The following is a 26,481-nucleotide window of genomic DNA, read 5'->3' as shown; positions in this document are numbered from 1 at the left end:
ATTTCCTTTTGTTTTCTGATTGCTGATGCTAGAACTTCCAACACTTTGACAAACAACAGCGGTGAGAGTGGACATCCCTGTCGTGTTCCTGATCTCAGGGAGAAAGCTCTAAGTTTTTCCCCATTGAAGATGATGTTAGCTGTGGGCTTTTCATAAATGGCTTTTATGATGTTTAAGTATGTTCCTTCTATCCTGACTTTCTCGAGGGTTTTTATTAAGATAGGATGCTGAATTTTGCCAAAGGCCTTTTCTGCATCGATTGACAGGATCATATGGTTCTTATCTTTTCTTTTATTAATATGATGTATCATGTTGATTGATTTGCGAATGTTGAACCAGCCCTGCATCCCAGGAATGAATCCCACTTGATCATGATGAATAATTCTTTTTATATGCTGTTGAATTCTATTTTCTAGTATCTTGAGAATTTTTGCATCCATATTCATCAGGGATATTGGCCTGTAGTTCTTTATTTTTACTGGGTCTCTGTCTGGTTTAGGAATCAAAGTAATACTGGCTTCATAGAATGGGTCTGGAAGTTTTCCCTCCCTTTCTATATTTCGGAATTCCTTGAGAAGGATAGGTATTATCTCTGCTTTAAACATCTGGTAGAACTCCCCTGGGAAGCCTGGACTGGACTCTTATTTGTTGGGAGATTTTTGATAACCGATTCAATTTCCTCGCTGGTTATGGGTCTGTTCAAGCTTTCTATTTCCTCCTGATTGAGTTTTGGAAGTGTGTGGGTGTTAGGAATTTGTCCATTTCTTCCAGGTTGTCCACTTTGTTCACATATAATTTTTCATTGTATTCCCTGATAATTGCTTGTATGTCTCAGGGATTGGTTTCAATAATTCCATTTTCATTCATGATTTTGTCTATTTGGGTCATCTCCCTTTTCTTTTTGAGAAGCCTGGCTAGAGGTTTGTCAATTTTGTTTATTTTTTCAAAAAACCAACTCTTTGTTTCATTGATCTGCTCTACAGTTTATTTAGATTCTATATTGTTTATTTCTGCTCTGATCTTTATGATTTCTCTTCTTCTGCTGTGCTTAGGCTGTCTTTGCTGTTCTGCTTCTATTTCCTTTAGTTGTGCTGTTAGATTTTGTATTTGGGATTTTTCTTGTTTCTTGAGATAGGCCTGGATTGCAATGTATTTTCCTCTCAGGACTGTCTTTGCTGCATCCCAAAGCGTTTGGATTGTTGTATCTTCATTTTCGTTTGTTTTCATATATTTTTTTAAATTTCTTCTCTAATTGCCTGGTTGACCCACTCATTCTTTAGTAGGGTGTTCTTTAACCTCCATGCTTTTGGAGGTTTTCCAGACTTTTTTCTGTGGTTGATTTCAAGCTTCATAGCATTGTGGTCTGAAAGTATGCATGGTATGATCTCAATTCTTGTATACTTATGAAGGGCTGTTTTGTGATCCAGTATGTGATCTACCTTGGAGAATGTTCCATATGCACTCGAGAAGACAGTATATTCTGTTGCTTTGGGATGCAGAGTTCTAAATATATCTGTCAAGTCCATCTGATCCAATGTATCATTCAGGACCCTTGTGTCTTTACTGACCATGTGTCTAGATGATCTATCCATTTCTGTAAGTGGAGTGTTAAAGTCCCAAGCAATTACCACATTCTTATCAATAAGGTTGTTTATGTTTGTGAGTAATTGTTTTATATATTTGGGGGCTCCTGTATTCAGCGCATAGACATTTATAATTGTTAGCTGTTCCTCATGGATAGACCCTGTGATTATTATATAATGCCCTTCTTCATCTCTTGTTACAGCCTTTAATTTAAAGTCTAGTTTGTCTGATATAAGTATGGCTACTCCAGCTTTCTTTTGGCTTCCAGTCGCATGATAAATAGTTCTCCATCCCCTCACTTTCAATCTGAAGGTGTCCTCAAGTCTAAAATGAGTTTCTTGTAGACAGCAAATAGATGGGTCTTATTTTTTTAATCCATTCTGATACCCTGTGTCTTTGGGTTGGCGCATTTAGTCCATTTACATTCAGTGTTATTATAGAAAGATATGGGTTTAGAGTCATTGAGATGTCTGTAGGTTTCATGCTTGTTGCGAGGTCTCTGGTACTTTGTCTCACAGGATCCCCCTTAGGATCTCTTGTAGGGCTGATTTAGTGGTGACGAATTCCTTCAGTTTTTGTTTGTTTGGGAAGACCTTTATCTCTCCTTATATTCTAAATGACAGACTTGCTGGATAAAGGATTCCCAGCTGCATATTTTTTCTGTTCATCACATTGAAGATTTCCTGCCATTGCTTTCTGGCCTGCTAAGTTTCAGTACGGAGATCGGTCACGAGTCTTATCGGTCTCCCTTTATATGTTAGAGCACGTTTATCCCTAGCTGCTTTCAGAATTTTCTCCTCATCCTTGTATTTTGCCAGTTTCACTATGATATGTCATGCAGAAGATCGATTCAAGTTACGTCTGAAGGGAGTTCTCTGTGCCTCTTGGATTTCAATGCCTTTTTTCTTCCCCAGATCAGGGAAGTTCTCAGCTATTATTTCTTCAAGTACACATTCAGCACCTTCCCTCTCTCTTCCTCCTCTGGAATACCAATTATGCGTAGATTATTTCTCTTTAGTACATCACTTAGTTCTCTCATTTTCCCCTCATACTCCTGAATTTTTTTCTCTTTTTCTCAGCTTCCTCTTTTTCCATAATTTTATCTTCTAGTTCCCCTATTCTCTCCTCTGCCTCTTCAATCCGAGCCATGGTTGTTTCCATTTTATTTTGAAGCTCATTTATAGCATTTTTTAGCTCCTCCTGGCTGTTCCTTAGTCCCTTGATCTCTGTAGCAAGAGATTCTCTGCTGTCCTCTATACTGTTTTCAAGCCCAGCGATTAATTTTATGACTATTATTCTAAATTCACTTTCTGTTATATTTTTTAAATAATGTTTGATCAGTTCTTTAGCTGTCGTTATGTCCTAGAGATTCTTTTGAGGGGAATTCTTCTGTTTCATCATTTTAGATAGAATTGCAGGTCATTTCCCCTGTGCTGTCTTGAATAACTTGAATTGGTGGGCGGGGCCACAGTTAGACCTGATGTCTGCCCCTAGCCCACCGTTGGGGCCACAGTCAGACGGGTGTGTGCCTTCTCTTCCCCTCTCCTAAGAGCGGGATTCACTTTGGGACGGCATGGCCTGTCTGGGCTACTTGCACACTGCCAGGCTTGTGGTGCTGGGGACCTGGCGTATTAGCTGGGGTGGATGGGCAAGGTGCATGGGCGCAGGACGGGGCAGGCTCAGCTTGCTTTTCCTTCAGTGATCTGCTTTGGGAAGGGCCCTATGGCACCGGGAGGGAGTCAGACCCACCACCGCCAGGAGGGATGGATCCGCAGAAGCTCAGCGTTGGGTGTGTGTGCTGTACAAGCAATTTCCCTCACAGGAACTGGTTCCCTTTGGGATTTTGGCTGGGGGATGGTTGAGGGAGGTGGTGCTGGTGAGTGCCTTTGTTCCCCGCCAACCTGCGCTCTGTTGTCCAGGGCTCAACAACTCTCCCTCCCATTGTCCTCCAGCCCTCCTGCTCTCTGAGCAGAGCTGTTAACTTATAACATTCCAGATGTTAAGTCCCACTTGCTGTCAGAATACACTCCATCCTGCCCCTCTGCTTTTGCAAGTGGACTCGCGACCTCTGCTTGGCCTGTGGGCTGCCCTTCTGCCCTGGGTCCCTCTTGCCAGTCCCTATAGTGAGCACCGCCTCTCTGCCCTTCCTACCCTCTTCTTTGGGTTCATTGCGCTTGGCTCCATAGAATCTGTTCTGCTAGTTTTCAGGGTTATTTAGGCAGGTGTAGGTGGAATCTAAGTGATGAGCAGGACGCGGTGAGCCCAGCGTTCTCCTACGCCCCCATCTTCGCCCTCCCCTCTATAAGCCTATTTTTTAAAGAAAAGCATGTATAGATATCACTGTGGTATATATTAAATTTGACTTTGATCTTTCTGGCAGCCTCTCTCCTGCTCTTCCGCCTGCAAGCAGATGGGGATATTATTTTTCCAGCCCAGCATGGTGTCTGCTCCCTGCGCTGGCTCTGTGGCTCGCTCTTCCTCTCTCACTGGCCGCCTCTCTGGGGCTCGCCGCGCCTCCTCGCTCGCCCTCTTGGGCTGGCTGCTGTGCGCTGGGGGCTGCTCAGCAGGGCTGGGGTGCCGAGGCCGGTCCCGGGCACATCGAGGCAGAGCCGAGAGCCCCACACCCGCCTCAAACTCGCTGGCGGCTCCAGGTGGCAGCGGCCAGGCCGGGCAGGCCGGGCAGGCCGGGCTGCCGGGGCTGCAGAAGCAGCCACGGCGGCTGCGTGGACCTGAGGCCGGGCCTGGCCAGGGGCGGGACGCGTGCAGGCTGAGAGCTGGGGACTGCGGAGCCCCCGAGGGGGGTGGGCGCCGGAGGGAGGAGTGGGCTCCTGCCACTGCCTGGTCTTGATTTTTAAAGTAATCACAATGTGTAGCAATTGTTTACAAATATCAATTTTTAGAGTCTGTCTCTTTTTTCAAGAGTTTTAAACATTATGTTTGCACTTCAATTTTTCCTGAAAGACCCTGTATTTATGGGTTAAAGCCACTTGAAATATTTTGAGCATGTGAATAAAAGTCCTATGAAATGTGATTTGGGGGGTTTACCTCACATAAAATATACTAGGATTGTAAACATTTCTCTGTATTCCTTTACAATACACTGGAGATTAGGACTTAAATGGTATTGTGGCAGGCTGTTAATCCTTGATTTATAAAGTGATTAAGAATACAGCTATTGTTTTGCCCTGAACCAAAAACGTAGAATAAAAATTGAACCTAAATGGCTCTCAAAATACTTTTCAATTAAACATAATTAAGGGAGAAAAACATCTGTGTATGTATACACACATATATAACCCGTGTGTGTGTGTGTGTGTGTGTGTGTGTGTGTGTGTGTAAATTATCTAATTTCTAGCACCAAACCTTGCACCATTGTTCCTTCAGTGTTTCAAACACACTGAAGGTTGTTTTGTTGTTTTGTTTCGTTTTTGGTTGTTTTACTATTCTTTCTGCCTGATATACTACATCTTTTTCTATCTCTCATCCCTTCTCCCAAAGCCTTTAAGACTTAAATATCACCTTAATATGGTCTATAATAAACTTCTCTTATTTCCAGTCCAGTATCCTATATTCTTTTCTTACTAGAATTACCACACTTTGTAATTTTGATGTTTTTTAAATCTATTTCTTTACTTTATGTCCCTGTCCTTTACTAGACTTATGCTAAAGTGCTTTATTTCATTAAAAAACTACACTACATTGGGGCGCCTGGGTGGCGCAGTCGGTTAAGCGTCCGACTTCAGCCAGGTCACGATCTCGCGGTCCGTGAGTTCAAGCCCCGCGTCGGGCTCTGGGCTGATGGCTCAGAGCCTGGAGCCTGTTTCCGATTCTGTGTCTCCCTCTCTCTCTGCCCCTCCCCCGTTCATGCTCTGTCTCTCTCTGTCCCAAAAATAAATAAACGTTGAAAAAAAAAAATTTAAAAAAAAAAAAAAAAACTACACTACACCAAGCATCCTGCATGCTTCAAGAACCTGATGAAGGCTGTAAATAAATAAATTAATGACTATACATTCAATTAATGTTATAATGAATAAATGTGCACATACCTAGGCATTAAACAAATTCTGGTTTGAAATGTATTTTTTTGATAACTACTAAATATTCTTGTCCTGATTACCGCATTCTTGCTTATGGTTTAAGCTCTATTGGACCTTTAACATTATTATTATTTTTAGTCAGTATGTCTGTCCTCTAGCACCAACTTTTAAGGATAGACACATATATTTATTCATTTCATTTAAATCATGTACTTGATACAAGTTTTTTTCCTTTCTTTCTTTTTGTTTGAGTTTATTTATTTGGGGGGGGGGGCTCTGAAAGAGAGGGAGGGAGAGAGAATACTAAGCAGGCTCCACACTATCAGTGCAGAGACTGACACAGGGCTCGAACTCACAAACTTTGAGATCATGACGTAAGCCAACATCAAGAGTCAGACGTTCAACTAGGCACCCCATGAAATTGTGCTATATGCTTTTTTTTTAAAGTTTATTTATTTATTTTGAGAGAAAAGAGAGAACATCAGCAGGGGAGGGGCAGAAAGAGAGGGAGAGAGAGTATCCCAGATGCGACTTGATCCTACAAACTGTGAGATCATGACCTGAGTGGAGATCACGATCAAGAGTCCAGATGCATAACCAACTGATCCCCAGCAAGATATATTTTTTTAAAGAAACAGATCTCTTGAAAAGGATAATTTCCTTGTCTAGCCTTCCTTAATTATTGAAATCAAGGTGAAATTGCTTTCTTCAGAATCTGGGTTTCTATTTTTTCTGAGAATTTCACATTCTTTTGGATACATTACATCTTCTGTAAGTGCTTCTGAAAGTGCTTCACACTTTCTTATTTTAATGTATCCTTAGTGAATTGATTATTTCTTCTCTGTTCTCATTCAATTTCAGATTTTGTCTTCTCAATGACCATATATTGATCTGGCTCAAACTCCAGCCAGGCCATTTTTTTCTGAATACATCTGTATACAGACTTAATTTTTTTAGAGCAGTTTTAGGAGTACAGAAAAATGGTGCAGAAAATACAACATTCCCATATAACTTCCTGCCCCCTTCATACACACAGTGTCTCCTATTAGGCAAATTTTAATGGTATCTCCTATTTTTAACATCTTATATTACTTTTATTGTTTATTAAAACTGATAAACTGATATTAACATGTTATTGCTAGCTATAGTTCATGGTTTGCATTAGGCTACATTTTTTTGTGTTTTACAGTTTTATAGGTTTTGACCAACGCATTCAACATTATACTTGCATACATACAGAATGGTTTCACTGCCCTAAAAATCTCTGTGCTCCACCTATTCATCTTCCCCTCCCCTAATTCTCTGGCAACACTGATATTTTTACTGTATTTATGAGTTCTCCCTTCCCAGAATGTCATATGGATAGAATCATAGTAGGTAGCTTTTTGAGACTCATTTCTTTCACTTAGCAGTATGCATTTAAATTTCCTCTATACCTTTTTATATCTTGATAGCTCATTTCTTTTTATAGCTGAATACTACTCCATTGTATAGGTAATACTATTAGTGTTTTGTTTTTTTTTTATCTGTTTACCTACTGAAGGACAACTTGGTTGATTCCAATTTGGGGAAATTATTAATAGGCTACTATAAATGTCCATATGCAGGTTTTATGTGTATACATGGATTTCCAACTTATTTAGATAAATGTCTAGATCTAGGAGTATGCTGAATTTTATGGTAAGCCTAGGTATGTTTACCTATGTAAGAAACTGTGAGGCTGTCTTCCAAAGTGGTTGAGCCATTTTGCATTCTCACCAGCAATCAGTGAGAGTTCCTGTTGTCTCCAGTCCCTAGTATCATTAGGTATTATCAGGGTTTTGGATTTTAGTCATTCCAGTAGGTATGCAGTGATATCTCATTGTTGTCTTACTTGGAATTCCCAGGAATATATGGTGCTAAGCATCACTACATATGTATATTTCTCATTTATATTTTCTTTGATAAAGTATATATTTAAATATTTTCTCTATTTTGAAATTGTTGAGTTTTAAGAGTTCTCTGTATATTCTAGAAACGAGTCCTTTTTCAGATATATAGCCTACAATTATTTTCTCTTAGTAAGTGCTTTATCTTTTGATACTTTTAACCATGTCTTTTTCAGAGCAGAATTTTTAGTTTTAATGAAGTTGTAGGAGCTGAGGGCCCACCACACCAAGATGGGCCACAGAGGCATGAAGGTTATTCTGAGCTGAAGGCAAGTGAGAGCCTGTGGACCCAAGAGAAACTTTTGCCCCTCCCTCAACTGCAAAGAAGAATTTCAATGGGGTATCTTTCCCAGAAAAAGTGTTGTTAGCAGAGATAAATTTTATCTGAGTGACTCATCTGTTTGGGAGGACAGGCATCTAATTACCACACATCTTCCTATCACCCTGTGAAGTGCATTCCTTTCCTCTAAAGTCCCAGACACCTACATCATTTTCCTTAGTTCAGAATGACATATAAACCTCATTTTGCCTGTATTTGGATTTCTATGTCTGTGTGTATTCCCCATACAGACACTATTAAATTTTATTTTCTCCTGTTAATATGTCTTATATGAATTTGATCCTTAGTCTAGCTAGAAGAACCCTTAAAGTGGAGAGGAATTATTGCTCATTGACAAAGTCCAACTTGTCATTTTTTTTTCTTTTATAAATTGTGCTTGTGGTGTTGCATCTAAATCCCCAAACCCAAGATTATGATTTTCTCCAATGTTATCTCTTAGAAGTTGTACAATTTTGAATTTTATATTTAAGTCTATGATCCATTTTGAATTCTGTGTTTTAGCCCTGTGTTCTTGAGCAATTTGGGGACTTAACAAGAATAGTGCTTATTTTTCAGTCTTGTTGAAATAGCATGTATATGGACTCAAATACAGTGTTTTGAACATAGGAGGAATTCACAAATATTAATTTCCTCTGTTTCATATTCCTATTTCTAATTTTACTCCTCAGCATTTCCAAAAGCTCTATTTTCCTTAGAACTTTTCAACCAGATTTAGGGATCTATAGAACCCTCTAATAACATTTATACTATCCCTTGTCAGCAGACCATAGTTTATCTTCAGACATTATTTGCCTAGATTATTGTTATATATGCTGGAATTAAAGTTCAATCTTACTTGCTAATGCTAGTATATTAACATATCAAAATGTCAAAATTTATCAAGATTTTGGCAGATATTGAAAATGAGTATTTTTTTTAAAGATACCAAAGAAAGAATGTCTATGACTTTATATATCTTGAGATATTTATCAAAAAGCAAATTCAAAATAATGCAAGGAACTATGAAGAAGAGTTTAAAGAACATATATAATGACATTAAAAAAAACCAGAACTGTATGTTATTTAAAGATACATACGTAGGGGTGCCTGAGTGGCTCAGTCAGTTAAGTGTTTGACTCTTAATATTGGCTCAGGATATGATCTCATGGTACGTGAGACCTAGCTCTGCATCACACTGCACTGTCAGTGCAGAGTCTGCTGGGATTCTCTCTCTACCTCTCTCTCTGTCCCCCGCCTCCTCGCAAGTGCACGTTCTTTTTCTCTGTCTCTCACAATAAATAAATAAATAAACTTAAGAAAAAGATATATACATAGATAACATTGTGAAGAAGTATTTGGAAATGATAAATCTCATTTAGAGGCAGTGGTTCTTTTTGAAGGAACAATGGAAAAAATATGATTGGACAGGGATTCATAAAGAGCTTCAAATAACTTGGGAATACCTTATTTCTTAATAATAGTGGGATATAACTGGCTTATAAAATTATTAAAGTAAAAAAAAGACTCATTTAATCAATATTATACCTTGTAGCACCTGAACTATAGAACAAAATAATTAAATAAAACTTAAGATTGTGGACTTATTTTAGATATTGAAATGTCAATAGAGGCACCAGATGTAAATAATCTCCATTATGGATCTATTGTGGATCCATAGATTTTTTTTTTCTTTTGGTCTATACATGGCATTGATTTTAAAGTCCTACTTTCATTCCTTCAGATAAACTAACCCCATTTTGTATTTCAATCAGTGATCTTTAAAAAACTGAAAACTTTAAGCTAGTTGCTGAAATTTTTGCTATATTCATTAAACTATTAAAATAGGTTTTTTTAATGTTTATTTTTGAGAGAGAGCAACAGAGAGTGAGTAGGGGAAGGGCAGAGAAAAAGAGACACAGAATCCAAAGCAGGCTCCAGGCTCTGAGCTGTTAGCATAGACCCAACATGCGACTGAACCTCACAGACCATGAGATCATGACCTGAGCTGAAGTCGGACACTTAACCGACTGAGCCACCCAGGTGTCCCAAATATTAAAATAGTTTTAATGAGTTTTCCTTGACCTAATTATCCAACACATGCAAAAAAATGCAACGTTACTATGAATTAAAATTAATGAAAAATATCAAGTGTTTGTAAATATTATTTTTACCAGAATTACATAATTCTTAGATATATATTAGAGAAAAAGGGTTTCAACTGTAAGTATGAGAAAATATGATTCAAAGTGGTTTCACTGATAACAAAATCACAAGCTCATTTATCTAAAAGTCCAGAGATAAGGTGATCCACATGAGTAGGAAATCACCCTATTTCTCTGAGATTAACTTGTCTGAGCCATATTATGCATGCTGAATGTATTGTTGGGGAGTAAAAATTTACTCTGCCCTTCAAGGTCCTAGCTGGACTAAGACAAATTGGCATGAGACAGAGTAACTGGAGAAAATCAAGTTTAGTTTTCTACATATGGAGAATCAACACAGACATGGAATTTCCAAAGACAGTCGTGCATCCAGACACTTATATGAGCTAAGGAGAGGGATAGGATCTGGAGACACAAAGCGGAGAAAGACTATTAGCAGGAAGGCCAAAGAGATGTTTGGAAAACAAAGATTGCCCTATTATGCAGGTAAGTTTCTTAGGTAAAGAGGAAATTCTGTTAATAGCTTTTTACCTGGTACTGGCAGTCAGTTGAGAAGGAGGTAAAGAGCTTTTCTTGAATCTACTGGATTTTGATCGCATCTTAACCAAGGTCACCCATCTTGGGACAACGTGTCCTTGGCTCCTACAGTGTCAATAAAAGTATTCCTTCATGGTGGCAAAGTGACAGGTATTAGCCATCCTAGTTTCACATATATACCTCATGGCATCAAATGAAAGAGAGAGAGCATAATTTCTGGAGGCTCCCTCATTAGAGGGAGAAAACATATTTCTCACAAGACCTTAGCATACATCATGCCTCTTATGCATTGTGTCAAATAACCCATGCTAAATCAATGTTAATTAGTTTATACCTGAGTTCCTAAACAAGTTACTTCAGAAGTTGACTAAACTTGGCTGCACATTAGAACCACTTAAAGAATGCGAAGACCTGCATTGCACCCAGAGAGATTTTGATTTATTCAGCTTTTGATGCAATCTGAACTTTAGCATTTTCAAAAACTAGTGTGTAATTCTAACGTGTAGTCAAAGTTGAAATTCACTGTCTTAGAGCAATCATATTCACCCTTGACATGAGGTTTGGGCATAGAATCAACTTCCCATTTATCATGCGAAATACAAAGGAAGGAGTAGATACCTGAATAGAATCAATTACAGGAAGAAAAAGGCAAGAGAGAATGGGTGTCATACATAACTGATAATCTCCACACTACTTTCCCAGCTCTATATTACAGTATCTATAATCTGAAATTAAAAATAAAAAGCCTTTGGCATAGGAAAATCAGTTATATATTTATAGAGTTAAGGAGGAAACAGATTAACATAAATTATGTTAAATCTGACTCAAAAATGAATAGATTTATGTATAAAAATAACAAAACTAAGAAAAACAAGCAAACATTAAAAAATTCTAACATATATGTATTCCTTATTAATAAAAACTTTATAGGCATAATAAAAATGAAAAAAATAAGCTAAATTTGTCATAAATGTTAGAGGATGTATTTAAATTAAAATGAATATAATTCTTGGTGTTGAACAGTTATTATCCTTAAAAACATTAACATATTGTCTGGTTTTAATGGTAGATGTTGCAACCTACTTTCAATGGAGACATTGAAGGATTTTATTAAACTGAAAATATGTGGGAAAGGGATAAACATTTTATTCCATTCATTGATAAAAATAGTATATTAATTAGTTGCTGAATAAATTACTAAGGACATGGGGTGCAGACAGATAAGATTTGATGGAGAGAGAACAGGAAATCTCTTAAAACAGAATAGGATGGGACCTTAATCTGATGGTCAATTGGACAACAACATAAATGCCTTGGGCAACTGGAGAATGGATCTGAGAGAGTCAACTGGTAGAGCTTCATATCTTAGAATTTTACATACCTCACAATTGCATCATCTAGTAGCACTGGAATTAATATATTAACAAATATTCTGAAGTATAACACTAGATGTAATATAGACATAAATAAAGTGGTGTTTATATATTCAAAACTTTTGAATTTCAAACATTTTCTTTAGAAAATCTCAAAGAAAAAATTAAACTCAACAATATACTACTCAAATTAGAATATATTTTCATATTTGGAGCAAAACGAATACATGCATATTGATTGATAGCTTATACATGTCTGCACTCAAAACAAAACACTAAAAGATCATTTATTTTTATTTACTCACAATCAAGCCCTGGAAAGCAATATATTCTTTCAGCAACTTGATATGTTCAATTTTCCAGATTTCAATCCCACATGTGTCAAATTTGGACTATTATTTTCACTGTACAACTTTTCTATTATGATTAGTCAACTTGACTTGGCATTTACTCACTGCTAAAGGCATCCCAAAAGGAAATGAAATCATTAGTGTCACTACAAAATATTTAGAGAAGACAATCTCTGCATCACTAAATAAGTCAGATATTTTACTGTTGAGCATATGTGAAGAAATAATAAACTTTCTTTCAATAAATGCTTCAAATTCTTCATATGACAAAAATGTATGTTTGTGGTACCTCTAATGACATGGTAGTCTGAAAACTCTTACTAAGATGTCAAATTCATCATAACTATCTAAGTTGGCACTCCCTACATCCTTTCTAAGTGAACAATGCCAAATTAAGAAGGAAGATAGCATCAGCCCTGGTGACAAGAGAGTAGCATCGTGCACTTGCCAGAAATATTAGGGATGTTAGCAACATATAGTGTGATAGGATCAGAGTAAAAAAAAAAAAAAACAACAACAAATAAATAAAATTGCAGAGCTGTGTTCTAACAATCTTTCCAGCATAATTGTGAGGAATCTGGAGAAGGGCTAGTCTTATCTTCTATTTTAGAAATGTGAGGGCTAGAGGCAATCATCTCTTCTACCATTATAGGCCAACTGAATTCAGAAGTTGCTCTTCTGGGGGGCTTCAGGATTTGTAGAAAGCCTATTGCAGCAGAAACCAGGCAGGGCAAAGAGGCTTCTCTCTGGTACAGCAGCACTCTTCTACCCAAGGAGAAAGGAAGTACCAGCAAGGAAAGTGGACACATCCACATCAACACTTTGGCAACTATGCTAAGCTAAGCAGAAAGTTAATTGATGGATGATGACTTCTGGTGCTGTCACCCAATAACAGAGATGTCCTGCAAAGAAAAAGTGAAATGTGTCTTAATCAGATTTCCAAAGAATGATGTTAAAAGGATTGAGCAGCCACCAGGTTGACAACGAGGGGATCCAAAGGGAATGCATTCACCTTTATGGGCAAATACTACACACAGATCTCTATATGTAAAAGGTAAAATAGAACACATAAAAGAAAAAGCATGGGTTAGCAGCCCATGCAATAGAATGAAAGTAGGCTTCATAATTTAGATAAAAAGCAAGCCACTGAAAATAGAAGTCGTTTTATTCTAAGAATATCACATGATCTAAGTGAAAAAGTTATTGGTACAGAATTATATTAAGGAAAAAAATTTTCATCTCCTACTCAACACATTGTTCAATATGTTATATTTAATAATAATAGTCTTAAAGAGTTGATTTCAGGTTCATATAAAGAGTTCATGTATTTCAGGTACTTCTCAATATTTTATGAGTAGTGGCTAATATAGTCCCTACCTGAGAATTATATTTTATTGTTCCAGTTTTTAGATAATGGATTCTCTGAGGTATAATCTATCCAAGCTTACACAGCTGCTATATAGCATTTGACTCCAGAACACATGACCCTCTGATGACATGTTTTTACTCTGTATGCTTTACTGTCTCTTATAAGCTTCTAAAATTTTTCTATAATTCCAGAAGCATATACATTCAAACATTATGTCACATATAATAGGAATTAAAATTTTACATTAGAATTTAAGTGGTATTTATTTAATGACAATTTAAAAGGATATCTTTATAACTCATTACTTGCAAAAGTATATCATTTTATTTAATTATTCCAGATAATATAACCAGTACCCTCTTAATGTCATTTATATTATTCTGATGTTTTGCTATTATAAACAATGAAACAAAAAAGAACATAAAACATATTTTTGTGCCCATGCATGTGTATATTTCTAGAAGTAGAGTGAAAGCATTTGGCACTCACTCATAGTGAATGCATCACAGGTTGCATCCTGTGAATCCTCAGGAATCAAACTCTGAGATGGAAATTTATGTTGGAAGTTTATTGTGGAGTACCCTTGATGTATGTGCAAAGTTTTTATACATCATTTACATCATGATAAAGTTTTTTTTTGAAATAGAATACTTGGGGGCATAATAAAGATCCATAATTGGGCAGAAGCAGAGGATGAATTGCAATGGAAAGACATCAGAGGCTCCCAAATTCCACCAGGAGCTCCAGAACAGGGATGACCCAATAGAGTTGTCCCATATGGAGGCATGGGGGTTTAGTCTTTTGCTCTAACCATAGGGATCTGTGTAATAATTCATCTACTGGGGTTTGCCATCACTAATACCACTAATAACTCTAATACTACAGAGCCTGTTGAGTTTCCTAGTGCAAAAGACAAATCTACTAGCATTTTGGCCTGAACCATTTACCAAGTCTTCTCCTGGTCTGGGACTCATGTAAAGTGTCCAGACATCTATATCCTTATGTGAGTAGGTTGGAACAATGTTTCTGCCATTAGAACCAAAGAGGCCTTCCAAGTGTTGTGCTTCCCTTTTGGTGGTGTGTAGTATAAGATGCACTAATTTGTATTTAGTGTGTGAGGTAGAAGATGAAATAATCTGTCTTTATATTTGAAGAGATATCTCAGGATGCTCTATAATATTGGATCTCTAACAACTTAATTTTTGTGATGGGAGCTTGAGTCTTCATAAATTTTATCAGTCACTGCCTGGACCATGTGTATCTTCACAAAGTTTTCATCGTATTTACCATTTATTGCTCTTCCAGTTTGATTAACATAATAATGAATAATGTCATAAATATTGTGGATCAGTGTGACAGTCTGAAGAATGTCTGGACAGTCCAGTTACCTTCAGATTATAATACAGTGGGAGAGATAATGTAGCCTTAGGACATTAGATGTATACTGTTTTCTGTTCCAAATGATATACACTGTTTCTGAGCCTTCTGCCTGATAGGAAGAGAAAAGAAAAGACTTCTGCATTCTTGGCCACATACTGTGTATCTGAGGCAGTGTTACTCTGCTTCGTCAAATGTGCCATCTAGGACAATGGAAGCAAATAAACTACTACTTGGTTGAGCTTGACTTGTCTGTTGTCATCTTCAAAGTGATATGTATTTTTTGTAGGGGCCAATCTGGTGAATGGAGTGGAGAAATAATAGTGGATCTGCTTTTTGCCTCAATGATGGCACCGTTTATGCTTTTCCCATAGGGTGATATCTTGTTTTTTAATCATGTTACTGGCTGGAGGGTGGGAGTTTAGTGGGGAGACAGGTTTAATGGCTTCCAGTTAGCATTCATTATGATTATAATTTCCAGACAAAGAAATGGTGTGAAAGTTCTACCAACTTAAAAGTCCATTCCAGGTATATATATTCAGGGTCTGGAAAACAGACCTGTGAAACTAGCTGTGAGCTACACCTGGGCCAGGTGCATTTATTACCTTGCTTCCATATTCCTTCATTCTAAAACTAGGGCAATGAAGCTTCTGAAACCTAGATTTCAATGTCACGTTGAACTCAAGTCCAGTATCCTTGAAATGTTTGCCATTCTTTCTCCTAAATGTAGTTACAAAAGTAAATGGCCATAGATCCTGCTGGTGGAATCATTACTATATCTTGTAGTGATATGGTGTGTTTTCTCCAGGGCACCTGGCCTCTCTTTCAATCAAGTGGGTTTGAGGTCTGAAAACTGGGAAAGGATCATCATTTTTAACTGGAGAGGCTACCCTCAGCCTCCTAATTATCCAGTCTTGATTTATTTTGATTACATAAATTGGAGAATATCCTTATCTACTCATCTATCCTGCCCCTACAGACAATGTGTTTTATTAAATGTCTCCATGGTTCTCTGAGGATCAGGGCCCCCCTTACTACCCCACTAGCCTTGGTGATCATTATGATTGTGCCCTACTTGTTCTGAAGATTATGTGTCACCACCTGGTTCTTTTAAATTCTCCAATCCGATCATCTCTATTTCTTACAGGAGCTAATTTTGGTAATAGTATCTCCTATAATCAGTTCTATCATTCAAGGGACGACTGACACTAAGATTCTCAGTGAAGCTGATGCTCCTCTGAAAAGCATATGTGTTAACCACTTTAATAAAAAGAGTGGTCTCCACATCCTCCAGTAGAACGAGATCTGTTTTGTGCCCTTACATAAAATACTTAGTTTAGCATGCTTATTTTTATGAACTTTTGATTTCTTTTTCCACTGTTTAATAATTCTGGAATCTCTTCCATAGTTAATATGGACCACCAAGTTATGAAAGTTTCTTAGGATTGACTAGCCAAGTTCCAAGAAGGAGCCAGTCGAGAAATAGGATCATACATATAAATACCTTCCACATAGCTCCTATGAGACAGATGACCCTTGAATGAGATTTCTCTGCTTCTTCCCTTGTCCCTTTTCCTCTTTTCTCATCTCTGTTTTCCTTATTTATTTCTATAATCGAATACTTCCTTTAAAAAGAAATAAAAGGCAGTTTGGAATATTATCTAGATCATTTTAAAGGGGGTAATTTTAAATTTTAATGAAAAAATAAGCCCATAGTAATTTTTATGTCTCTAAATACTTATTAGCTTTCCTCTTAAGTATTTTTATTTCACGTATTTTTGACATTAGTTAACCAAAATTGTGCTATAGTTCATAAACAATTGTATGTATTATGTGCATACAGCCTAGAACTAAGAAGGTACAATTAGTAATTAGTATAAATTCCTGATACATATGTATGTCAAACACACACACAGTTTCTAACAGTTATAGCATTTATTATACTGCTAGTCCCAACAACAAACCAAAGATTTGTTTCATTTCCTATTTGCTTATAATACATTTTCAAAATGTATGAAAGTACTTAGGCTTTTGCTTGCTCAGTTGATTTTCTTTTGCAACTTAAAGTCTGACGTTTATTAAATTTGGACTTTAAAATGTTTCTCCCTGTAAAACTTCTGACATACTGCACATTTATGAATTATTTTTCAAAATGTTCATAAATTTAAGTTCCATATCTCAGTACTTTCATTCCTTTAAATAACACTCTGCCTCTTATTTTGTATTCTAAATGTCTGTCTCCTACTCAAATTGTACTTAAAAGAAAAAATATGTATGTAGAGATTTTATATATTCTCAAACTGTATTTAAATGCTATATATATATATATATATATGTATGTATATGTATATGTATGTATTTTTAAATGCAGTTTGAACACTGTGTTTGAACACGTTGTATATACTTTATAATCTACATTCTCATTCACATGCATGCATATACTTAGATAAACACTTAAAGAATAAAAACTGTAAATTTATCTGAATATTTAGAAAATAATATGTAAAAGCAGACTTACTTTGACTTGTCCAAAGGACCCATTTTGAGAAAAACCAAGAGCCAGAAAAAATACTTACTTGCTCAGGAAAACTGACACACCATCAATTTGTTTTCTTTACACACACGCACACACACACAAACATACACACACCCTGTCAAAACACAAAAATGAAATATAGTGTATAAGAATTTAAGGATATTAAATTCATGGGGTGCCTGGGTGGCTCAGTCGGTTGAGTATCCAACTTCAGCTCAGGTCATGATCTCTCGGTGCATGGGTTTGAGCCCTGCATCAGGCTCTGTGCTGACAACTCAGAACCTGGAGCCTGCTTCAGATTCTGTGTCTCCCTCTATCTCTGCCCCTCCCCCACTCATGCTGTCTCACTCATGCGTGTGCTCTCTCTCTTTCTCTCAAAAATAAACATTAAAAAAACTTAAAAAGATACTAAATTCATGTATTTTATATATAAACTAAGGTTTTGATTGAAGTTGAGTCATGTAATTATTCATGTTCCTCATATTTATAGCATTAAGCCATATCCCTATATCAATAGGTAAACCCAAAGGATGGTATATTCAGCCTTTCTTTGTAAGCGTTTTATTTCACCTTATTTAGATTGTCATTAAAAAAATCCACTTTCTTTTTTTTTAAATTTAACTTTGAAGATTATTTTCTTATGTTTATTGTAGCTTTAAAAACCCTAGTAAAATCTGACCATCTGTCTCAGTGATCAAATATCACATTCTTACAGTTTCCATATTATGATCATTATGGCAAAAATGTTCATCTGCTTTTACTGTCCAATATTTAGTTGGATCTATGTTATAGTCCCAGATTTAAATGTGTAAATTTTGGGTTTTCTCCCAAATGCAACATGCATTTCACCGGATTCTTAGGTTTTAAATGTAAATCTACTAGAGGTTTGACCCAATGCATTTTGTGTTTCTGCTTGGCTGGAACATCAACTTCTCGCTATGAAATGAGGAATCCTTTGAATCTTGAAAAAGCCTAGAATTATTTTTGGAGATGCTGATCAACAACTTGAATTCCACAACTGTGAAAAAGCCTGTTGATCAACTGTCTTTTCACACAGCACAGGAGATTAAATCATGTAGAATATTGGAAATGTACAGATAATTTAAATAGAATTATTCCAAGGAAATATCCAAATAGTTCATTTGCATCAAATGTGCATTGCTTAAAATTAAGTATAGAAAATAATTTTTTTCAGTATATATAAATGATTTATATATTCTGTCTATAAATAGATTAATAGTATGTATCCCAAATTATGAAGAGTGGATCTCTGTCTCTTTCCCTCCCTCCACCTACCCTCACTTCACCCTTAAAAAAACATAAAAGAAAGACTTGTTTTCACCAGTCAAGTGCTTGTAGGTAATCTGACTAGTATGATCCTTTCCTACTTATTCTGTGCCATATAAATATTTTATAAAATATAGGTCCAATAGAAAACATTTAAGATCATATCACATAATACAGAGGTGCTATTCTATATTTTTAATAAATTAGCTTTATATTTTTGTTAAAAGTGGTCAATGTTAAAATTATTTGATACTAACTTATTCCTGATAATGCTTGTTAGAATGGCCCTTGAATTTTTATCACAAGCTTTAACTTTTCCAGAGTACCATATTTGAATATCTTACTACATATAGGACAGTGTCTTAAATCATGCGGTTAATTTAAGTAACTATATATTAAACATCAGTAGCCTCTCATCTTCTGCCATCCTCTGTATTATTTCCTATTTCACCTAAAGGTAATCACCATTACCTTTCTAAAATAATATAAATAAGCTAAAATCAACCAAGAACCCCCCATTACTCCCTCTGCTTCATTAACTTACACTAATCATTGTCCAAATTTTCTCAAACCTACATCAGAAATGTACTTTAAATATGGTATAACTAATTAACGTCTTGGCTTAGATCCTCATAATCTCTTATCAACAATAAAACAATAGCTTCCTAAATGATATTCATGCTACCAAACTCTCCCCATTTATCCATCTTCTACTCTATAGCAATCTGATTGTGTCACTACTATACTTAAAAACAAAAAGAAAGTGTTAAATATCTTCAAGGGTAGAATGTAAAATAACTTAGTTTCACTGTCGTTGCTGTTGTTCAGTCTTGCCTTGCTATAACTTTTTAGGCCGTTCCAGTTGTTCATTCCACCCATATACAATCTTCTTATGTTTTACATCTTTACACTTGCATGATGCTCTTCAGAATGGTTTTTGAACCCGTTTTCTTGTTTTTTATTGTTACTAATAAAATAGTTTATTTGACACAAATTTTACCAGTCTAAGTGAGCTAAATGGTTTTCCACATTTTATTGCAAGAGGATTGCAGTGGCTAAAAGTATAGTAGTGAATATCTTAGAGTTCATTATTAATGTAGTTTTGTTAAGGTATACCTGATGAGATAACTACATATGAACAACAGGTGAATGGATAAAACAATAAAATACAAAGTGAATGACTTAGCTGATAGCCTGTATTTTTTAAATTTCTTCCTTTTTATGTGCCCTCAACGTTTTAAGACATTAACAAAGATAACAATTCTATTTTATTACTTATAGTATTACTATTTCTTTTTCACCTGCTAGTTTCAATTGGGATTTTATTTTGCATCAAAATAATGGCCGCAACAAAGAATAAGTGGATTAATTCATGTAAGAAGACTCTTTTAAGTTATGTATACTGTTAGATTTGTATTTATAAGTTTACAGCCAGAAAAGCTGGTATACTTATACAAAACAAACATACATAAATATTGCCAAATATTATTGAATCATTGGATATCAATATTTCTGATAAGGTGAGCATATAGAATGGTTAATATTTAGAAATGGGAATCTACTAAGATTATTTAAGCTAATGATATTTTTCATGACTATTCCTTTGTCCTGTTTTATAACAATGACATCTACTTTATTTTCTATTCTTAGCTTCGGTAGTTTAAATCAACATTTAAGAATTGAAATGTTGTTCTTACTTAGAAGGAATTCAGTGTATTTTATGCCAGTGAATTTTTGGTTATCTCACTAAGGAAGACAGCAAATTAGAACATATTAATCTACTTTTAAGTATACACTAAATTAGTTTTTGAGTATTTATTACTAGAAATCATATCCTCAAAAAGTCATAGAGTGCGTGTTTTTGCTTGTTTGGTTTTTCAATCCATAAAAATCCTGCTTCTAGCTGTGAGTTTGGAGAATCCTGCCAGTTCATACTGAATCCAGAAATTATTTCATAGTACAAGCTAAAAACCAGACTGAAGCTCTCACATAAAACATGTTTTTCCATTCATCAGACTAGTTTATCTGATATGTATAAAAGCAGACTCAAATATATAAATGTATAGGTCTGTTAGTTGTAAATAGTGACTTTGTTCTTTAGAACTTTATTTTCTGCAAATATCCATTCATCTCCAGAGGCCTCACCTTGGCATCATCAGTCCTGTTGACATATGGCCAGATGCTTTCCTGAGGATTTGATCCTTGTAAGGACACCACATGAAATTTTGAGCCACCTGTTATGTGAGAAGATAAAACAAACAGTCAGCACATATGTTAAATATTCAAACATTATTGGTTACTCACAGGGAACTCTTTTAGTCAAGTTGAAATTATGTACTCATGAAGGAATACAAGAAAAAGAAAAAGATAAATATTTATGCAAGAGCACTTTAGAAGTAAAGCTACTTTAAATAAATTCACTGAAGCTATTGTATTGGGATTTGATTATACTTAATTTTAATATTATTACACAACATCTTGGATATTCTTATAATGGATTTGAAACCTGCAAGAAAGAAAAAAAGAAAAGAGGGAACCTTGAAGGAAGAGGTCTGGGCTTCAGATCTCAAGTTGCCAACCAGGTGATTTTGGATAAGTCACTTTTATCCTTCGCACTTCTGACTGTCTCATCTATAAAGTGAGAATAAAAAAATACATTTTTCTACCTATTTCAAAGCTTTATTGGAGATATCAAATTGAATACGATATTTGGCCATTTTAAAATAAGATGTGGTTGACAAATAAGTGAAAAGTACCACTAGAAATTGAAGCACTTCTCATTGTTGAGATGCATATTTTATTTAAGCATAAATAGGATAACAGATATATATATATACATATATATATACATATTTTATATATGTAATATAAATATATAATATAAATATGTAATATAAATATAAATATAAATATATATATATATATATATATATTTTTTTTTTTTAATTCTGTGACAGCACCTAGAGGCCACCATAGGTGGGTAGGCAATATTTATGTCAGGCATCATGTATGCTTTTTACTCATTATATTTTTTAATCTTTATAATAATTCTTGGAGATTACCAATTTCAATAAACTCTCTGATCCTCAATTTCCCAAGTGAAAGAATTCAGATAACTCTGTATGATTCCAACTGAAGACCATATATCCATCAATATTTATAATATTTTCAACATATGTACATGAGAATATAGAGATTCAGAATCACAATGAGGAGCCAGAAGTTTAATTAATGGAGGCTAGTCATGGAAATGTTTATAATATGAGGTCGTATATGGGATACATTTTTCAAAGGTATGACAGACAAATTTTAGAGCAAGATGAAATCATGGATTAGAAAATAACTGAGAGTATAGTCTTTTTGGGAAAACATTCATTTTTCTTAATAATATAATCAAAAATGAAGACAATAGCACTTTAGACACTGTTGTTAAATCAAAGGGTACCATGTAAATCATTGTACTGGAACAATAGGCCTAAGCCAGGACTATCTAGGCAAACCAGGATGTATAGTCAAGAAAATAATGTCATTTCCTTTTAGAAGAGAAAGTAAAACATCCACATTTTTTACTCATTCTAAGGAAACAGCATATTCATAGATATATTTTTACATTTCAGAGTTACAGATTGTTTCAGTTGTGGTTTGCCTTGTAAACATACCTTACAAATAAATACTCAATTTTCATTGTAGCAGTAACTTTCTGCACACTACCAACTTAAAAAACAGCTGTAAATTCCACTTTTTTTTAGTTTGTATTCAATCTTATTAAACTAGTAAACATATTATTAGTCAATTATGCCTAAAGCTATCTTTCCCCCTATTCATTTTAGTATTTATTTCAATGAGTATTATATCTATTTAGAATTCATTTTCAATTCATTTCAAATGGTACAAGCCAATCATTCAACTATTTCCTCTCACTATATTGGTATATTCTGTATTTATTAACATAGTGCAAATGAGATAACTTATTCTTTCTTTTCTTCCTTCTCCCCTTTCCCTTCCTTGTTTCCTTGTCCTCTTTTTTTCCCCTATTCTATCTCTCTTTTTTAGCAGGATGTTGTTTATCATGAAGCAAGTTAAATATTTCAGGAATATAATATTCTTTTCAAGTTATTTTAAATATTTAATATATCAGTAAAAAATGTTTTTCTGAAAATAATTCTTCTAATATCCTCGATGCCTTTTCTCATGATTTGTCACTTACCAAATAACACATTTACTTTAGATTTAGAGCTCTACCTTGCCCATAGACTGACATGAGTGCTCTCGCTCTCTGAACAGGCACACAGTTTTTGATTGACTTCCACTCAACCTGTTGGTGGACAATCCTCCCTTTCATTCCATATTGGCAGGTTTCAGTATTACTCCATTCATTTCCTGTCCATTTCCCTTGTTTGAATAATACATTACATGGACAAACATTTTTTCTGCTCTGTTAGAATCCTCCTCCTCTTAGGAAAAGAATTAGCCTAGTTTGATGGAAGATGTTTGGTTAAATTGCTATTTGAACTCAAAAGTTTCTGAGAGAATGACAGATGCCAGATGGTTGAGGGTTAGACCTAGCTAGAGTCTGTAAGGTACAGATAAGATCCAAATGCTTCACTTTTTAGTGATTTGCTTTCTCTTCAATTTTCCCACATTATTCAAATATTAGTAGGAAAGATGTTCTTAAAAGCACGCAAAAGTGAAATGAAAAACTTGCTTAGCATAAAGGAACACCTTGTTATAAATACTCTGGTGATTATAAGAATCACATGTTGCTAAAGACATTGCATAAATATCATCTCAGGCTTATAAACAGTGAAAATTATTTTGCATAAAAGAAATAATTGAGGAAATTTTGTCAATTGGTAATTAAACTCAATAGTTGCCAAAATTGAAATTGGTAGCGCTGTTGTTCTCTGATCTGTGTCAGTGGCCTACCACGTTAGAAAATGCTTCTTAAATCTTATCTTTGCCATTGCAGTCAGTTTTGCCGTATTATACATTGAATTGTCTCAGGAAATTAGGTAAACGATGTTTCTAAACTATGCTTATTAATCTTGTTATAAATAAAAATACTACAAATTAGTTCAATGTAGTAATACATTCAAAATTCAAAGAATACATTTGAAACAGCAGTGTTCATACTTGTTAAAATTTTATTTCAGCTGTGACTGTACACCTGGATGGACTGGACAAAACTGTAGTGAAGAAATAAATGAATGCGACTCTGACCCATGCATGAATGGAGCTCTTTGTCATGAGTCTTCCATTCCTGGGCACTTTGTATGCCTGTGCCCACCCTTTTATACCGGAAAATTTTGCCATCAACACTATGACCCTTGTGATCCACTCAGTGACCCTTGCAGAAACAACTCAACGTGCTTGACTTTGGTTGATGGAAATCATTATTGTGTGTGTAGAGAAGGTAAGAGCCTATATTTGTTTTAATGTTATATTTCACTTTTTTGTCTGTTTGGTTTATTTTGTTTTTATGGTATTATGACTCCCTAAAAATGGGTGAGAGAAAACTTACATATATACATTGGAGATGGGGGAGTATTTGACTCCAAATATAGGTATATAAACAGACCACAGAAATAATCTAAAAAGTTAACCTAAATAGCATGATGTTGGGGGCCAGGGGGAGTGGGTGAGGGAAAGGCAAAACTTCATAGATTTGGGCTCTTTTTGTTTGTTTGTTTTTTAAGAAATCTTCTCCTATTGTTAATAGCTTCTTTTTCTTGAATTTTGTCCATGTAGTGTTCCTTACAATAGCAGTTAGTTAGAAATGAGCATAGATAGAATCTAGGGTAATCAAATGCTTCACTGTAACTTCCCTCCTGGAGGGATCTATGAACACCATTTATGTCTGCTGTGGTTGCTAAGCCAGTATCATGTGACTCTTGTGGCTACTTTGTGCCCTAAAATAGAGCCTATGAAAGGGATAGAGGACGGGCAGATCACAAAAGACATTATTGGAGCTCCCAATCCAGCTATTCCTGAAGTGAGTAACTTCCGGCTTTCTGGGTCATATCAAGTTATTCAAGGTGCTTGATTGGGATCTCTTCAGATGTAACTGAAAGAAATCTGATTAGTGATCTGATTAGGTGATCTGCATAAATGTTTACTGCTCATGTATTGCTGACTACTCAAGAGCTATTACTATCTTCAGCAGGAATGCTTCTATCATAAAACTAGCACATTTTCATTATAACTGGAATGTGTTTGTCATAAGCACAATATAAAAACCATGTTGTGTATAAAAGCCTACAACTGTTAGTTATTTTCTAATGCCAACTTATGGGTTCATGTCTCTTTCCTTGTTACTGATTCTACTAGAATAGATGTTTATTAAAAATAAGGATAGTGCTTCTTTACTCTTCTGTCCCAAAAGGTCAGCTTAGACTGTACCAATTAATTGGTATCTTAGTCAAAGCTGTTTTTGTTTGTTTTTATGAAATCTCTAGAAATTCCTGATGTATAAGAAAATCTATTGTAAGGATATAGAGGCAAGTCCTTGAATGTACATACATGACAGAAACTTCTGGACCTTAGGAGGGATTGGAACTACAAAATGGAAAGCCATTAGCAATTGTTTTTGCAAAAATGACATGGGCTGTATAAAACAAATAATATGGGCATATAAGGTATATGGATAAATGTTTGCAGGAATGAGTCAGGAAAAGCAAGATAGGAAAAAATGTGAGGGGAACACCTAATACCCTGAAACCCTCAGTAATTATAAAGTAAATAATTTAAATGAAGAATTTTCCTTTTAATAAATGTTGAGAGTGAAACTTTATGAAATATTATTCAGTAGCAAGGGAGGAGCTGATTTATTTAGCAGGATTACTCTGTGATGCTTTACTTAGCCTACTAATATATTCTCAGAATAGAAGTAATGGATAATATTTATTGAGAGGCAGTAGCCTATTTCCTCTATTAAAATAAAACCTCCCCTATTTTTGCCAAAGATAGTTTTCTAGAAGACAGGTATATTTTGGGGGCATGTTATTTTTTTCCATATAATTTTTTTGACAATTTATTTGTAATTCACAGATGTACTTAATGAATTCATATAATCTAGTGAGATTCCTTTCCTGTTGAGGGATGAAGGAAAAATAAGTTCAGAGATATCATAAAACCTTATCAACTATCATATTAGTAATAATATTTTCTAGCCTCATGAACATCACAAAAATATCTTGAGGACAATTTAGATTTATTTCATCTTGTATATTAGTAAAATCTTGTTGGTTTATTTTTTTTTCTTCTAAATTCATCGTTCTACTTAAGGGTTTAAGAGAGATATGAGCACTGAAATCAATGCTTTGGACAGAGTAGTGGGCGGGCACAATGAATCATGTGTTTCTAACTGTGATTCAGCACAGAGATATTTGAAGTGTACATCGTTTCTAAACTATTTTGCTTCATATATATACTTATGTATACATGTATATGTGTGTGTATATATATATATACATATATATATACATATATATATACATATATATATTTGAAATTGAAATTTTTTTCGAAACCTAAGGAAATGTAGGAGTAAGTTTATGTAAATGAGATCTAACTACTGTAAAAAATGTTTACTCACTATTGCCTTTAATACTTCAACCTCTGTA

General features: G+C 35.1%; 1 protein-coding gene across 1 annotated transcript in view; it reads left to right on the top strand.

Moving 5' to 3' along the window:
- Window positions 1-26,481, top strand: part of EYS (eyes shut homolog) — a 1,626,372-nt gene that overhangs the window by 505,120 nt on the left and 1,094,771 nt on the right. Inside the window, exon 14 of the mRNA XM_047860135.1 lies at window positions 24,013-24,272. Within this exon, the coding sequence (XP_047716091.1) occupies window positions 24,013-24,272 (260 nt within the window). The remainder of the gene's footprint in view (window positions 1-24,012; window positions 24,273-26,481) is intronic.

Source organism: Prionailurus viverrinus, chromosome B2, assembly GCF_022837055.1.
Source record: "Prionailurus viverrinus isolate Anna chromosome B2, UM_Priviv_1.0, whole genome shotgun sequence".
NCBI lineage: Eukaryota > Metazoa > Chordata > Mammalia > Carnivora > Felidae > Prionailurus > Prionailurus viverrinus.
This window is presented reverse-complemented; position numbering and strand designations above follow the sequence as displayed.